Source organism: Portunus trituberculatus, chromosome 14 (genome assembly GCF_017591435.1).
Source record: "Portunus trituberculatus isolate SZX2019 chromosome 14, ASM1759143v1, whole genome shotgun sequence".
Lineage (NCBI taxonomy): Eukaryota > Metazoa > Arthropoda > Malacostraca > Decapoda > Portunidae > Portunus > Portunus trituberculatus.
In genome coordinates, this window is record NC_059268.1 from 19,294,184 (window position 1) to 19,312,374 (window position 18,191).

An 18,191-nucleotide genomic window follows, 5' to 3' on the forward strand; every position below is an offset into this window, starting at 1 on the left:
ACACGAAGCAAAGTTGTTGTGTCTCATTGATTACACAATAGTTCAACTTTCAAGTAAGGCGATCTGGACAGGTTTTTTCTATCCTGAACACTGGCAAGACTCCAAAGAGACACACACACACACACACACACACACCTTAGCGCCAGAAACGTGTTTAATCTGTAGAGTGCCTCAGCGGACGAGTGACGCGTGCACACCTTACGGAAACAAGCCCGACTTAACTTCACCCAACGTAAATTCTTGAGGGCTTCCGCTTCTGTAACAATCGGTAGTTGCTGTAAATTCCTACAGTGCTGTTTGGTGCTGTCAGTGCAAGATGCGGGACTGCTTCTGCTACTCATTACGGTCTGGGTCGCCGTATCATCGCTTCTCCAAACAAAGGTAAGAATGCAGAACCTTTCCCTGCAGAACCTTCAGAGTGTAGGTTGGGCTTCCTCACTCGGGGCAACGGTTTCCTAGCGGATGGGCTTTGAGATAGGGGGTACCCAAAAAGTATCCCCTTTGGCCCATAAATTCCCGTGAAAAGCCCACATGGTATAAAAAAAAAAAAAACAAGAGAATATAGCAACGAAAACTGTCAACATGTTATCAATTAATCACTCTTGCCTTTTTATAATCAATCTGCACAGGTCACGTTCCTCTATCCTAAAAAAATATAAAAAATAAAAAAAGTGCGTCTGAAAATGGTTTGTTTATGAGTCAGTTTCTCCCATCTTACGAGGCTTTAACCCATTCAGTGCTGTGACACGTTCTCGTATTCACTCTGCTTACTAGTTAGTGATTTTAAACAGCTTCAGAGACTTATGTCGGGGATTAAAATGGTGAAGATTCTAGCCATTAACTTCCTGATCTCAATAAGACTTTTCTATTGTACACAAAACCGTCTAATCACACCCAAACTCATGGTAAAAAAAAATGCGTCCCAGTACTGAAGGAGTTAGGGGATGAAATAAAGATTGCCCTGCGTATTTAAATGGACTCAAGACTCTTCTGTATGGTACTTTACGTATATTGTTAGTTAATTAGTAGGTAAGGCCGCTACTGTCTTTAGCTGAGTTAGCATCTCCCAACAAACTGGAAAGGAAGTACCTGTGAAAGATGTTATAGTTATAGTTTAGATCTCTGGTGGATAACAAAACTCTCTCTCTCTCTCTCTCTCTCTCTCTCTCTCTCTCTCTCTCTCTCTCAATATGTCGGATTCGGGAATAATTTTTTTGTAGAATCCGTATCTATGTAGTTACCGATAAAGTCATAAAAAACGAGAGAGAGAGAGAGAGAGAGAGAGAGAGAGAGAGAGAGAGAGAGAGAGAGAGAGAGAGAGAGAGAGAGAGAGAGAGAGAGAGAGAGAGAGAGGGGGGATACATCCATATTATTTATTCATCTATTTATTTATCAATCTATTTACTGATCTATTTGTTTAAGTATGCATTTATGACATATTGATCACAAAATACACTAGATTAGAAAAAATGTATCATGCAAAAAAAAAATAAATAAAAAATAAAAAAATTAAAAATTAAAATAAATAAATAAATAGATAATAATAATGGTAACAAATCAATAAAAGATTAAACTGCTCACGTACGATGAGTATTCTACGCTTCCAAAAAGTAATGGGTTGAAATGGCACCTTTGTCGAGGAAGGAGGAAGCCACTCAGACAGGGCAGAGTGCCACGGCTCAGGCATGCACAGAGTGGCGGAGAGCGACGGTGAAGCTCCTTACCTGGTGTCACGCGAGGGTGAGGTGGGGTCGGAGGGCAGGGATCAAGGTAACCTTATAAGCTCTCAATTACTAGGCAGCCGCACTTGCTTTGCACTTATTTGTCACACTTCAACGCTGCCACAAAAGACCTCTGTAACAAAACAACTTCTTAGGGCCTGTGAGGGGGCTCCTAACGTACCATGGGTGACCAACCAGACACATAACCATCAAAGACAGACAAACAGTAGAAAACATTCAACATACCTATAAGAAGTCGATGGATTAAATATATTCTCACCCAAAACACACTTGCAAAAATTTCTTGAATAAGACTGACTCTCTTTGGCGCCACTGCTATACCCACCTGCCTTCACGTGACTCTGCTACATTGACACATCATATCAAGATCTAAAGGGCTCCAGTGCAGTGCAAAACATAGCAAAAGTGTAAGGAATAAGTAGAAAAGCAAATATATATATATATATATATATATATATATATATATATATATATATATATATATATATATATATATATATATATATATATCGATGCTTGATGCGAAGGACACCAATATATGCTCGCCTTAACTGATCCACGTGCAAGGACGATCGGTGAAGATCTGTCCTTTCTCTAGAAAAGAAATTTTTTTCTTATTCCATATTAAGAAATGTTTGAAGAGGTGTGTGTGTGTGTGTGTGTGTGTGTGTGTGTGTGTGTGTGTGTGTGTGTGTGTGTGTGTGTGTGTGTGTGTGTGTGTGTGTGTGTGTGTGTGTGTGTGTGTGTGTGTGTGTGTGTGTGTGTGTTTTCGACGGTTCAATCTACATTTGCCGTCTATTCAAGTCCTGAGCACACAATAAAGTCCAGTGTTTTTGGTATGATTAGTTTCTGGGAGGCATTAAGGAATCCTGCAAGTTTGTCGGTGCTTAGCGGCACTCGTACATGACAACCCGAAGAATGCAATGTATTCTAAGGTGAGAAGACCGTCGGTGGATGCAGCAAAAAAAGTGATGACCCTGAATTTTTTTTTTTTTTTTTTCTTATTAGCCTGTGATTGGGTGTGGCTGAAGTAAATGTCTAAAATGTAACATACATGGATTGAGAATAACTCAGCACGGTTTTCTGCCAGCTGCAACAAACGGCAATTCCTTGTTCATACCAAATTAAATGTTTCTATCTGTAGAAAAAGAAAAATATCATAACAATACTTCACTCAAATTAATTCCAACTTGGATTTAAATTTGGACTTTCTGCGTAATATTTGCTCATTGTTATAATGTTCTTGTTTGTCATGCTAAATCTGCTGTTATATTCATGTTTGGCTAGAGTAAATTTCCAGACTATTGGGTTCTCTCTCTGCCGCTCCGCTCCACAAGACAAAAATCTCTTTCATCTTGTAGTAAGCTCATACATCAGATTTCTCAGAGTTAAGGTTTGGAACTGTATCTCTCCTGTCATCTTTCTTGTAAAGCTAACTTGCTGAGGCGTCTCAAGAAACATATGGAACTCAAATGTCTAAGGCAAACACACACACACACACACACACACACACACACACACACACACACACACACACACACACAGAGAGAGAGAGAGAGAGAGAGAGAGAGAGAGAGAGAGAGAGAGAGAGAGAGAGAGAGAGAGAGAGAGAGAGAGAGAGAGAGAGAGAGAGAGAGAGAGAGAGAGAGAGAGTTACGTAAAATGGACTGGCATTAAGCTAACAACAAGAACAAGTAATGATACATAGATAAGAATATTGTGAAATGTTAAAACAGGAATAATAAGACCTGAAGGAAGAGTTACGTATGGGCATTATTTTGAGAGACATGAGGAGGAGGAAAAACGACAAGGTAGATTATGTAAAATGTGAAGGATGTCAACTGTGTGGCGCTTCTACTTGTGTACCACGGAATAAAAAGTCGTTCCTGCTTACATGCACACGAACCGCATGCCGTCTGGGAGTAGCATGCACAGCCTCGAGTGTGTGGTGTAACAGGCATAAAGTAAAAGGTTTAAGAAGCAAGCTGACTTTGTAAATATCAAATAATTATTGTCCTTGGTAATATTGGCGATTCATGATTTGCCGCCCACCTCAGTAAAGTAAAATATACCTTCAAAACCTTTAATAATAAATTCCAATTGTGTACTGCGAGTTTCTCCCGGATTGATATCGCCTATATACTCAGAATTTTCCACTGCAATGATATCCACGTGATGAAGTATAACAGGAAGTCACTTTGAGAGGATTTATCATCATTATTTTGAGTTGAGGAATCGTACCGTGTAGTTTACATATATAGATTGATCTACAAAGGAGCCATTCCAATACTGCCCACCACGCTAGTGTTTACATTGGGCAGGTCGACTTTTACGGCTCATAACTCTCACGGTGCACATCAACAAGACACGCAATCAACGGCGGAAGTACAAATATAGTAAGAGAGTGATGTAATTTTTCTTAGTAAGCGAAGAGGAGTGACTATGATGTGACCTACAGTAGTCCTTGGCGATCATCCAGGTTGACACTCATTAACTCTTGCATATAGGTAATCCTCCTAGACACAGAGAGAGAGAGAGAGAGAGAGAGAGAGAGAGAGAGAGAGAGAGAGAGTGGTATCGGTTATGCCTTAACATGTAATGGCCCATTAGTTCTCAGAAAATACATACTTCTAAAGAAAAAAAAAAATCCTCTGCATGCTATAGCTACATCCAGGCAACATCTAAATGCAAACCCACACACACACACACACACACACACACACACACACACACACACACTTGTTTCCATCAACACCATAAATTATACAAAAGGCTGAATCATTTCTTTCAGTCAATCTCTGACAATCATCTTTTTACCGGTAAGAGACTTTGTGCATGCACTCATCTTGACTGTCAACGTTCGATTTATTCTTCACTTCCACACTTAAACTCAATAATCAACACTCAATAATGGAAGCACGAATACCGTGACTGCCGTGTCGTTGTTTTGGTAGACGTTGTCAAGGTGTGACTATGTTTATGTACAGCAACGAGCAGCCGTTGCCGCTCAAGGCACTAGACTAGACAATCCTGGACTGCTGGACAATTCCAGAGTGATAACCTTGAAAGAAAAAAAAAAAATAGAAAAAAAAGTCAAAATAACTTCCTCCTTCCGGCCTATAGATCTCTGAGTTTGGCCACATCAGGAACTGATATGCCAGAGATTAACAGCTGCTTGCATGTGTACACAGGTCTAGACAAAATTTCGAATCTTCTGCAAAAAAAATTTTCACTGAAGACATGATCAGTTACTAAATGACTGAGAAATGTTGGATGCTTGAGAATCCTATTAGTGAGGACTAACTGCGCGTCAAGAGGCAGGAAGTGCGAGGCAGACTAAACAGGATGTGGAGAGACAACACGTTTGAAGCGGCAATGACACGCGATCTACTGTGACTCATGGTGAAGGCTGCGGAGGGCCACGGTGAGCCAATGGGTTGACAATGTCTAATAAACATAGAGTAATACCCTTATGCAGCTTGGTATGTTGTGCAGTGAAATATGAGAGAAGTGTTGCCCATTAAATATTGCTAACACAAATCACACAGCCATCGCGGCTTACAAACACGCATCCTGAGAAGAAATCTCTCTTAAAATACACGTCGCTGATAACTTTTAATATTCGATTTTTTCTTTTAATTTCGCTATTTTTTTCAATATCATTTATCGACCATTCCAGGTTTGGTAATGTTGGTGTGTGTGTGTGTGTGTGTGTGTGTGTGTGTGTGTGTGTGTGTGTGTGTGTGTGTGTGTGTGTGGTCACGGCCTGATTGCTGCCGTTCTAAGCGTGCATGTATAATGAAGCAGAGGCAAGGAAGATGGTGAATTAATACACTTACTTATGCATTAAACTATTTGGCTTAGATGTTTCAGGAAAGCCAGACGCGAATATACCGAGGAGTCAGCCTGGAGTGCCATGGAGAGATTCATCACACTAATACAATGCGTGCTGGTGCAGGGAAATCAATAACTTTGTTCCATCTATGCGTCCATTATCGAACCAACTGGGCTTTTATTTTCAGAGATTGAACTAGTAAGACTTTCCTTTGGTCAGGGTCAACACAGAGATGAAGAGACCGTCCAAACATGTGGCTAAAGCACCATCTGAAATAAGACGCAGGTTGAGTTTATTTATATCCATCGATCAATTTCTTCCCAGATGTGAATTTCTCCGTTGACTTTTGATAAGAGCCGAAGTCACATCGATCTTTAAGACCATTCTTTATTCCCATCTGAATAATGTATGTAATGCTTGGGAATTTGGGAAGACATCAAGGAATGTTGAATGAGCAGTGGACGCAACAGGTCATGGGTATGATGGTGTTAGTACAAACCTTGCCATGTCCTCTGAATTGACACAGTATATCGTTCACTAACTTTGAGTATCCGTTTTGAATTTTTAATCTTGAACTGGTTCGTCTTTCCTATGATTGTCAAATTTGGCACCTTTGTTCAAAGAACTTATCTGTCTCTTTATACAGTGTACTACTTAATATTGCTTTGGATTTTGTCATCCTTCGACCGTTAAACTTCCATCTTCTACATTATCACTAAACCTGAAGAAATAAGTCCGTTTCGTTTCATCCATGTATCAACAAAGGCAAGAGAGAGAGATATGAGTTCAACAGATATATTAGTAGGAGACACCTGCCGAAACGATAGTTACTCCCAGTGAGGTCTAATAGCACCGGTTCAGAGGGTACTGTGAACTTATTTATCATTAAAGCTAGCTGTGACCTCACTGAACGTTTCCCTTTGTGCCTCACAACACAAGGGGTCGATCACAGCCTGCCCAATAAAGACAACTCTTTCTTCACACAAAGCTACATGCATCTAACTACACATACATTCTTCACACAACATTTAAAATCGAAAAAAAAAAACTCCTTTTCCATCATTGGAGTTCTCTTCTAATTACTTTCGTTTCAATTTGTTCGGAGACCGGAAAACAGTGGCCTTTTTTTTTTTATCATAATTTGTGTTGCCTTTGGCTGGTCTTCCCTCTTACATATAAAAGAACTGTTCCACTACAAATCCAACAGATAAGTCCCCTCTTTCAATTCATTCATTTATTCCAGTTTGCATGTGGTGTCATTGCGATACTGCATGACCTTTCCATGAGTCTCCTGAAATGAAAAAGTGATGAGTTTTGATCTTCGTCATGACTTCTTGTAGAACTTCAGAAATTTTTTTATCATATTCTTATCGTCATAGGCCAGTTTTGTCACACATCTGTACCTGCACTATTTCCATTATTCACTGGTTGCTTTAGTATTAAGACAGTTTTTGCATTGACAGTAAAGAGATCGTCATTATCACTGTCTTTTTTTCTCATTAATTCACACACAAAAAAACTAACTCATGTTCTTTTATTTCTCTTATAGTAAAACCTATGACATTTGTGTTGAAAGGATTATATTACAATTCCGTCAACTTCAATTAAAGATGTGATACCCAACTATCGTGATCTTCAAACAATCCTTTGAGTTTGTTTTGCTGACCACTGCTCTAACACTACACATTCTCTTTCATTTCAGCTCCAAAGACGCATCGAATTCGAGTAATAGATTCGATGCCTACCATATCTCCTTTCCCTGGTGTCAAATGTGTAGTCTAAAACCATCTACACCAGGGCATCGACTCTGGCTGGAGTGAATTTTAGAGCAGTGACAGTCAACCTGCAGGGTGTTGTATGTATGTTTCCAAAGGAGGCTGGAAATAATGGGGTACATAGCCAGTATCCATAAAAGTGTGTGTGTGTGTGTGTGTGTGTGTGTGTGTGTGTGTGTGTGTGTGTGTGTGTGTGTGTGTGTGTGTGTGTGTGTGTGCATTCTTTTTATTTTTACAGTGAATGAAATACGCGACTAGGAAGAGTAAGAAATCAGTCTGCAAGTCTGCAACAAGCCACTTAAAGATGAAAGACCGCACAGTGTTTGTGACTAGGGCGAGCTCAGCTGGTAAGTAGGATCTATGCTGAGGCTAACTACTGGCCAATTGATGCTAAGGGCAGAGACTTTTCACACACACACACACACACACACACACACACACACACAAAAAAAAAATCTAGATCTAATCACAGCAAAGACTCATTTAGATGAATTCATGGCGAAGAACTCACTGTCGGACACTCAAAGCCACGCAACTCCAAAACACGGCCGTACCACAAACTGTCATTCAATCATTCACGGTGCATTCACTCAACAGGATTCCAATCACTTAGGAGACGTATTTGCCACACATCTAAGACTTCACTAACACAGACCAGGTCATGAGAGAGAGAGAGAGAGAGAGAGAGAGAGAGAGAGGGGACACTTCAAGAAAATGCAAATACAATTACTAATGTCATCGGTTTCTTTCCTAAAGATAATGGTCCACGATTACCATGCAGTGTGACCGCTGCCACCACCACCTCCAGCATTCTTATCCCGGCAATCAGCATAGAGATCAGTGACTCCGGGAAATCATGTATATTCACGCAAATGAAGTAATATGTATTTTCGCTAAAGAAGTAATATTTTAGTAACACAACCGCGCACCTATCTTGACCTTGTTCTTCTTTCTATTGGCGCTAACACGTTCCAACAAGTCATGCGAGTATAGTGGGTATCGAATAAAATAACCCGTCCACCCAGGCAACACACTGAGGGAAAGACGGCAGCAGCTGGCGCCTCCCCTCCCAGCCTCCCACTCTCCCCTCAGCTTGCATCGATTATTTCCCGTATGGACCTCTAGTCATTGCACCAATACCTACCTTCCATACTATGTGCAGGTGCGGGCAACGGCAGGGAAGGGCGGAGAACACTGACACCAACCAGTAGACTGCAGCGGTTTGCACAGTGAAAATACAAGAGCGTTGCCGACTGCCGCGTCCAGTCCTGCAGGGTGATCCAGTCTGCTTCTTCAACACGGCGGCTAGCTCTCCGGTACCTGCGCGCGCATCTAGACTTATTTTTCAGTGCAACAGCTCATTATCTAACGCCCTACCAACCCATTTTGTCCTATGCATTCGCGATCAAGATTAAAAAGTGTTTAGGGCTAAAGAGAGAGAGAGAGAGAGAGAGAGAGAGAGAGAGAGAGAGACTTACTAGTGATCTCTAGACCAGAGGGCAGAGCAACAGTTTGGGAGGAAACAGTTTGACTACTTAACACACGTTTTTGTCTAAAGTCCAAACTGTTTAGTCTGTCCTTAAATATGGAAACTGCATTCCATTGCCTCTTCCTCTTACTTTCCACGGTGCTAACAGATTTCATAGAATTGAATTAAAAATACTAGAAAACTAAAGTTGTGGCGTTTTTGTAACTGTGTAAGGATTAGAGCATGAATAAATCTTGTAATTTTTCGGTATTTCAAATTTTGACTAATTCACGCACTCTTTCTGAAATCAAGGCGGTGAATGATCAACAAACTACACGAGCATTTCTAAATCAAATCCATCACGAAGTAAACATCCAAAATTCCCCTGCTCGGGACTTGGGGTTTGAGCAGAGATGAGGATGCGATAATGGACAAAAATTGAGAGAGAGAGAGAGAGAGAGAGAGAGAGAGAGAGAGAGAGGTGTCAGGTGCATATAGTGATAGTAACAAATGGACAGCAAACCTTCCATGACGTCCACATCCCCAGCCACCCTACAGTGCGGCTCTATGGAGCTAATGAATAGTCAAGTCACTCCTCCCCAAAAGCATGACCTGGTGTCGCTTCTCGTGGAACTCATTGGTTATAGACGCAGTATATTTGCCGGTAAGGTGACGGTGTATACAATCACGAAAGAAATGGACTCCTCAGCTGTTTGTCGTTTGTTTTAGGAGCGACAGCTGGGTCCATATCTCTGCTCTCTCACCACGACTATTTTCCAGGGCTACTTAGATGATTGGCGGGGTTTTCAAGTGTTTCTCCAGTTAATAATGCAAAAATCTTGTCAATCTGACTCTAGAAATGTAAAAAATACCGTTAAAAACTCGTGTCAGTTTAAATAAAGCCTTTCTGAAATAGTGTAGATAAAGCACAGGAGTGTTTGAGAATACAAGTCGGGATCGTATTCTGAAACCCTATCCTCTCTCAGTACAAGCATTTTCAAAGCTCACACAGATTATTAATTGTGTTCTCAAGAGTGTTTCTCTATCCATTTATCTCTCACCTAGCTCCTCTGTGGTGCTGGGTGATTCAGGGCTTGTTCCTTCTTTACCATCTGACTATTTCATGCTTTATATTAAGATTCTTCTTGATGATGTTGTCTATGCCCTGGTCTTAACCTTCGGAAGGCTTAAGACCTGATTATGTATTTTTTATTTTTCGCCTCTGCTCCTGATCAAACTTTTTCACTTCGCCCATCAACACTTATCTTCTCCTCCTGTTGGATATTTGTCTACTTTGTCTACATTCAGCCTGCTCCTCTAAGTGTGTGACAACTCTAACCTTTCAGACTCAGAACTACTGGTTTGATTTCTTGTCTTTCTAATGTTTTTCAATCCAGGATTCTTAAATATGTGTCACTTCACAGCCTTTTATTTGATTGTCAGTGACTCAGTATAGTTTACGTCGTGGTCGTTCTACTCCTGGAGGAGGGATATCCTTCCTCCAAGGTTTTACTGGTGATATTCTGACCAGTACTTTTGTTAAACTTTCCAGTTGGAGAAGAACAAAGTCTGTGGCTGAGTGCCTCAAACGAATATGGGCCAATATACCTCAGTAGTGATAAAGTACTTAACTAACACACACACACACACACACACACACACACACATATATATATATATATATATATATATATATATATATATATATATATATATATATATATATATATATATATATATATATATATATATATATATATATATATATATATATATATATATATATATATATATATATATATATATATATATATATGTGTGTGTGTGTGTGTGTGTGTGTGTGTGTGTGTGTGTGTGTGTTAACCTGGATTTGTTTTAATTAAGTACTTTATCACCAGTGAACTATTATAGGTCATAATACCTTCATGTTTATCATGAATTACACGTTCTTTTGAATTCTGTTTAAATGGCAAACTTAATTATTTATGTATCTTATTCGGAGTATGTGAACACCTTGAAATTATGGTCCAAATGAAGACACCACCCGATGCACATTTTGTTAACCAGTTATTTAAATTACTTCCACGTCTATATGTGCCAGGATCTCTTTTTTAATGTGCATTTAAATGGTTCGATGGGGTTTTTAAAGATCACCAGCAGACGCTGATTTGTTTACGTTCCCACAGTCAAATGACTGCTAAAATCATAACAAGGAGCGCATATAACAGCTACTTTGCAAATAAAAAACAAACTATGAGTAAATTAAAGATTTGGACTTTAGTAAAAAATAATAGGAATTTTTTAAGCTTGTGTGGATATAAATAATACAAGATTAACAGCTCATTGGTGGTGTTGTTATTGGGGGGCCGAGGTGAGGCTGACCCCGAGCAGGGAACCGTCAAGACATTCAAATATTAGGTAAGTGTTTCACTACTTTCCTGTGCTGTACCACGCAGACATCACTACTGGCATTATTATGAGTATAATTCATCGTCATAAGTGGTTAGCATGGGGGTGGGAGGGTTGTCATGGGGCGTGGGGTGGAGGAAAGGTGGAGCTCTGGGGAGAAGAGAGCAGGAACGGTGGCGGGGAGAGCTGTGGTTGGCGTCCATGGCGGCCCTGCTGGCACCTCCTGCTGCTCATCCGCCACCCTCATGCTACCACACTCCACTGTCACCTGGATGAGTTTCAGGCGCTGTTGTATTTCTGGGATAAAATGACACGCTCTGAGTTGTGTCCCCACCTTGGACCAGCTCGCACGGGTGTTTTGCGTATTACATCATCAGCTACACTCCACCAGTGGCGCTGTAATCAGGCACTCCTGTGCCTTCCTTCGTGGGGATGCAGCTGCCTTACCACACTGATGTACCATGTGCCATGTGCAGGCTACACAGTTGCCACTCACCCAGTATACTTACCTGGTGGGCTTTCTTGCTATGGCAACAGTTGGAAGTGGTTATCTTAAGCGCCAGCTTTAATGGTGAAGCATCGCTAATCATTTTCACTCGTTTCTTTTGTGACGTTATATCTTCGTCTTCAACTTTCAGATTTACTTAGAAACCATAAGATGTGAATAACTTTATATTACAGAAAAAAATTTTGATTTATATTTTTAAGGATATTGTAAATACAAGCCTGAGCTGGTGGAATGGCAACTGTTATTAACATCAGTATACCTTGGCATAAACCAACCGTGAAGGGGCTCTGTAAACTAGTAAGTCTAACATTAATAATAATGTAACTTTGTGTTGTATGCAGCGATCACAGTATAATAAGTTTTATTAAGCGACATTGAATTCAGTTTGAAAATGTCCATCATTACTTTATGCCTAGTCCTGCCCATCTTGACAATTGTTGCTATACAGCCTGAGAAAGATGCATTTTTATTCTCTAAAAATGCTTGTAATTATCTACACATATTACTTTATTGTACCTTATATGAAAGGAAGCAAAGGTTTCAGAGAAAGTGGGAAAATAAGTGGAAAAACACAGGGACTGGACTGCTGTGTTGACGCCTCATCATTCTAACAACAAATCCCCACCCAGTATCTCTTCAGCCACTTTATTTTGTCTTAACTATTAAAATGTATTATATACAACTACAATTTTTGTAATGGGTTTTGCTTCACTTGGGAACATGCATCAGCCATGTGGTAGTATCTCCAGTCTTCTGGCCATAGTGAGTCACTCTGGAGTTGAGGCGGCACAGTGCTCGCAGGTCCTACAGCCAATACCCCTAGTACGAATTACAAGTCTGGATCCAATACAGTTTTATGGACAGTTGAGTAGTGAAGATGGTAGACAAATCCCAGGTTGACCATGGAATACTTTGCTTCTCTAACATTTCAACTTCAAAACTTCCCTAGTGAGATGCAGTACAACTCAAGGACACATGCACGCACGCACACACACACACACACACACACACACACACACACACACACACACACACACACACACACATATATATATATATACTTTGTGGTTTTGAGTTGTACATTATCTCTCAGAAGAAGACTTGTATTCTAAATGTTAGAGAAGTAAAGTATTCCTTGGTCAACCTGAGATTAATCTTGAACTGCTATAGCTCAATTAGTTTGTGGAAAGCTTTCAGACTCTAGCAAAACTAATGTAGGACTCCATCATGACATATTGCTTATTTCACCAGTTGCAGTTGTCTAGTAACTTTAGTAAATAATGTCACACCATGCAGTCAAATCGCAAACACACACTATTACAAGTACTTCATCTTTGTAGGTTTTATAGTTGATAATTTTACTCAAAATACAGTACAACTTTATTTTTCAACTTAAATGTACAGCTTGTATGACAGTCATTTGATTTGAAATACTCCCAGCAAGTTCAGCAGCACAGCTGTTTTCCATTCTTCCTGACAACAAAAAAACAGCTGCATGATGTCATTTATTGGCTGCTCAGTTTACCCAGATAGTAGCAAAAATGTACAGCATTCTGAGAGAAATTTTATATACTGTTTATATATATATATATATATATATATATATATATATATATATATATATATATATATATATATAATGCACCTTCATATTATTATTGTTGTCACTGCTGCTGCTGGTCTCTCTCTCTCTCTCTCTCTCTCTCTCTCTCTCTCTCTCTCTCTCTCTCTCTCTCTCTCTCTCTCTCTCTCTCTCTCTCTCTCTCTCTCTCTCTCTCTCTGAGCAGACGCACTCATAGCACATAGAAAGATGAATCTCACTGAGTGTTACAGCTTGGCCACCTTTATACACTCATCAACCTTTTGTAAGGTCAGTGACGTCAGGGTGTAGTTGACCACTGACTATGATAGCTGGTCTGTTGAGCACCATTGCTACTGGCTATTTTAAACTCATAGGAAGTGTTAGCAATATTGCTGGTGTCCTGAAATGTGTTTTCTTTCACTTTCACGTTCAACTTGTTGAAAGAACCATTAACTCCCACGCATGTTAGCGGTCGTCAGTCTTGGTGCCTTGGGATTGAAATCTGTACGAATATTGGTGGTTGTGAAACATGATTTTTCTGCTCAAGTATTGACTTATTGAAGTCTATTTGTTTAAATGTAATAATTAGACAAAATTCACTATTTAAACTTGTAATGTGATAGTAGTAGTAGTAGTAATAGTAGCAACAGCAGCAGCAGTTGTACTAGTAGTAGTAGTAGTAATAGTAGTAGTAGTTGTTGTTGTTATTGTTGTTGTTGTTGTTGTTGTTGTTGTTGTTGTTGTTGTTGTTGCAGCAACAACAACAACAACAAAGTAGTAGTAGGAACGGGGAAAAAAAGAAGAAAAAAAAGTGATCTCAAAGTAAGCAGGGTTAGTGCGGCCATTTGCGGAGCCCCCATGGTGGTGGTTACTCAGCACTTGCCTGGCCATTGCATAAGACTGCTGTAGGACAGACACTGGCAGTCTAGTTCAGCACTTTCTTTGTCTCAGCAGTAAGTGGCAGAGATGCTGAATGTACTGCGCTGGCCTGTGGGACTCGGCAATCACAGGACGAACGGTTACCAATGTTATCAGTGGGGCAGTGAGTTAGTGCTTGTCATTAACCCAGGTATCCTGTGGTCAGGTGTGGAGGACGTGGTTGAATCGAGCGTGGTACCATTATATGTGACACGTTACGTAACTCAATGTATGTTCGTACTCAGCGCTTTTTGTACCGTGCACGGCGGCGCAGTACCGCTCTGCACCTTCACTCTATGTATTTTCTCTCATTATAGATACACACGACGCCCGCCTGGATATACGCAAAATCCAAACTGAGGTGTAATGACTTATTGATGCGTTCATTGTTATTATTATTATTATTATTATTATTATTATTATTATTATTATTATTATTATCATTATTATTATTATTCCAGTATGTTAATTTTGCTTGAAATTTTTGCTGGTGATGAAAGTAAAATACTACTTTTTGAATAATATATGTACTGGACGTAAAAACAACAGAATGGCTAGCGAGATGGACAGACAGAACGATCGCAGAGAGAGAGAGAGAGAGAGAGAGAGAGAGAGAGAGAGAGAGAGAGAGAGTGGTGGGGGGGGGGAGGCTGCAGGGTATGGACATAAGGACTTTATTTTATTTATTTATTCCATCTTTTTTATTGCATGCTCGGACAGGAGGGAAGAAACCAAACGAACAAGCGAACAGGGCGCTGGAGAAAGACAGCAGGCAAGGAGGGAGGGAGAAAAGTGTGGGAAATCTGAGTAAATGAAGAACTTAGCCTTAAAAATTAGTAAGGGCGAGGTGGGCAGGTAGGTACAACACAACACAACACACACACACACAGCACAGGTCAGCCCGTGGAGGAGGGAGAGGCGCGGGGGACATTAAGCTTAAGTTTTAGGGGGAACAGGGAGAAGGGAGAACGGATCACTGTAGGGCTGGCTGGAGGAGGAGGAGTAGGAGGAGGAGGGCAGTGGAGCGAGAGTGAGGGTGGTGAGCGCGCAGGAATCAATGGTGGGGCTCAGGGCGGGCTGGCAGGCGGGCGGTAGCGGCAGGCAGCGGGGACAGTGTCAGGCCACAACACGGGAGGCAGGCGGCAGCGTCCTCTCACCAGGTACCCGCTCTCCGTATTGTACTGCGTAACATCTTGCGTTCACTGAGCTTCATTCATCCTTTCTATCGGCTTCGCGACCTTCCCTCCCCCTCTTAATGTGACTATCCACTACTTTGAGTTCGTCTTTCAGTAATTGCGTGTTTTCATTTCTCATGTACTGACCAAATGTTCATCCTTGTCCCTCTCCTTACATGGGCGTTTTAAACCTTGTGTTGCGTGGAGGATACAGCTTCACTCGCCCTCGCTGCTCCCGCTTCGTCGGGTGAAGGTAGGGGGAGGTGATGGTCCGAGCTGCGCTGCCACCACCACCACCACCACCACTAACACTAGTTCTTTATATTTATTTATTTTCTATTTATTGATCTTTTATTTTCTTTATCATACCTGTTCATCATTTCAACTCTAATCCTTCCTCTCTTCCTGCATAGAAGTCTTTGTCATCTCCACCTCCAACATTCACTTCCCTCGCTCGCCCATGTAGAGATCTTCCTTGTTTACCTCTACGGTTGCTGTTGTTGCTGCTACTGCTGCCATTTCGCTCCTCCACACCACCAACCTTGGCTCCATGACCTTGCCCGCCACTGCCGTTCACTTCCTTCCCCCTTACCTCCACTCAGTGTGGCGGTGTGCTCCGCGACCCGGTAACATCAGTGCTGAGGAGAAAGAGAAGGCCGTACTGGTGGGGAAAATTGAACAGAAGATTGTGTAAGTTGCGTGTGTTAACAGAAAGGAAACCGTCGGTGTACTGTTTGTACTGACGGAGTACGCTTGTGAACTATGGTGATTGTATAGTGCAGCAGTGATTATCATGGTTCTATTAATTGATTATATCTGGCGATAACGGCGGCAGTGCCTTCATCACCCATCCACCTCGGCAGCCCTGTGAAGGAACAGCATGGTGTGTCATGGGTGGGCCTCATGCTGGGCCTCGAAACTCACGGCGGGAAACTGTGATTGGTTGTGTGGTGGACTGGTAGTGGCAGTGGTGGCCAGGCTGGTGTCCGGCTAATACCAGTATCAACCAAGGAAAACAACAACACCAGAGTACAGCTTCGAAGCCGATATCGAACCGTGAGTGACTGAATATGTGCCGGAGAGAAACACGCTAGGCAGCAAGACGTAGCGAGGCAGGAAGTGGCGTATCTAGGCTTCTGATTATTGCTGTTTGTGTGACATTAGTAGGCATCCAGTGTTTCTTGCAGCGTCGGTGTGCAGTTTTGCGACACTATGAGTTGAAGGAGGATGTAGTTAGGGCAGAAGATGTGAAATGTAATCAATAACAATATACCGCCTGTCTGTCACCGTTTTAGTTCTCGTCGATTCAGTCCTCTCTCTCTCTCTCTCTCTCTCTCTCTCTCTCTCTCTCTCTCTCTCTCTCTCTCTCTCTCATATTTTTTTCAGTTTGCTATGCTTTTTTTTTTACAGGGTTTATTGTCTAAGTCTTGTTGTTAGTCTTATCTTGTATTTGCATTATTTATTATTATTATATATTATTTATTGTTTATTGTTTATTATGTATTTTTTTTTTTACTTTTTCGTTTTTCATTTTTCTTTTTTTTTTTTTTTTTTTTTTTTTTCCATGATCGGTCTATCTTACTTGCCTTATGAATGTATTGGACCTGTTTGCCGTGTTTCGAAAGGCTTGTTTCTCGCTTCTAATACCCTCTCTCTCTCTCTCTCTCTCTCTCTCTCTCTCTCTCTCTCTCTCGATTAACGGTATTTCGTGGTGTAAGAAAGAGAAAAAAATTAACAAGAAAAGAATAAAAAGAAGATAATTGATTTGTTGGCCTTTAGCTGTGTTAGGACGCGTGGCACTTTGGGTTAGGCGGCCACGGCAGCTGCGGCGGTGGCGGTGGTGATGGTGGTGGTTTTGGCGGAGACCGTGATGTATTATGTATAGGAGAGCGTTGATTGAGATGGCCGAAGGTGTAATGCAGCGCCTGGTAATAATGCAACCGTATGGATAACCCTTCTTAGCTTTTAGAGAACGAGCATCAAGTGAGCCTTTTTTTGTTTAATTGTGTTGCCCTTGACTGGCCTTCTACCTAAAAAAAAATGTCCTTTATCGAGTTAACAGTATCATCTCTACACTCCTTACCGCTGACTCCCTCACTCACTTCCGCTCCTTCGTCATCACAGGAGTTTTTACAGCTTTCCCATCCTAAGTCTTGAAGGAAATGGAGTTTTAATACATTAGTGAATGAATTGTAGGGAGTTGTGTTTAAACCCTATACTCGGAAATACTTCTGCGTCTCACCTCCACTGTTTGCATAGGGATTTACTCTAAGTGACGCAGGTTTTTAAAAGGTGTCTCCGTAATTCTAGTGATACTTTAGCAAGTTTTCTGCATTATCGACAAGACAAATACTCTTTAAAATTCGGCTAATCCTCTGTGTGGTCTTTGAAAATGGTCGCGGTGAGAGAGGGAAGTGTTTCTGAATATGGCGCTAAGGCACGCTTCACCCAGAAAATGTGTCAGGATCTTTTACGACTTTAGTGATGCGATAGATGAATTAAATAGGAAGGAAAGTGACAGAAAAATATATATATTGGTGCGTCTCGTGAAAGTTGATTAACTATTTGGCGTTACTTTTAGCTAGGTGTAGAGTTCGTACAAGTATAGGGTCTGATGTCGTGTGTGTGTGTGTCTGTCTGTTGATTTGGAGCAGTTATGGTTGTGGTGGCTATAGTTGCTGTTTGTTGCGGTGGTTAAGGCGCGTCCCCACCTACCCTCATACTCGTACATCGCGGTCAGCATTGCAAGCAGCGTGTTGAGGTGTATGAAGCAGTGCAC

The 18,191-nt window shown here is 41.1% G+C and overlaps 2 protein-coding genes and 1 long non-coding RNA gene across 11 annotated transcripts in view; 1 reads left to right on the forward strand and 2 right to left on the reverse strand.

The window, feature by feature from the left end:
• LOC123503567 (synaptic vesicle glycoprotein 2C-like) overlaps window positions 1–8,687 on the reverse strand; it is a 23,016-nt gene extending 14,329 nt beyond the window's left edge. Inside the window, exons 1-2 of one of the 2 annotated variants that reach the window (XM_045253444.1) lie at window positions 8,497–8,687; window positions 1,725–1,854 (exon numbers count right to left, since the gene is read on the reverse strand). The gene's annotated coding sequence lies outside the window, so the exon portion shown is untranslated. The remainder of the gene's footprint in view (window positions 1–1,724; window positions 1,855–8,496) is intronic. The other variant, XM_045253443.1, reaches the window with a different exon arrangement.
• Window positions 179–18,191, forward strand: part of LOC123503568 (CTD small phosphatase-like protein 2-A) — a 29,289-nt gene continuing 11,276 nt past the window's right edge. For 2 of the 8 annotated variants that reach the window (XM_045253446.1, XM_045253445.1), the window contains exon 1: window positions 15,963–16,102. In XM_045253446.1, the coding sequence (XP_045109381.1) occupies window positions 15,963–16,102 (140 nt within the window). Of the gene's footprint in view, window positions 382–11,106; window positions 11,239–15,285; window positions 15,398–15,962; window positions 16,103–16,299; window positions 16,469–18,191 lie in introns of those variants that run through there. The other 6 variants (XM_045253448.1, XM_045253450.1, XM_045253453.1 and 3 more) reach the window with 6 other exon arrangements.
• On the reverse strand, window positions 13,464–16,477 carry LOC123503569. Its single transcript, XR_006674524.1, has 2 exons — window positions 16,337–16,477; window positions 13,464–16,050 (listed from the first exon to the last, which is right to left on the reverse strand). It is a non-coding gene; the product is annotated as an uncharacterized LOC123503569 (long non-coding RNA).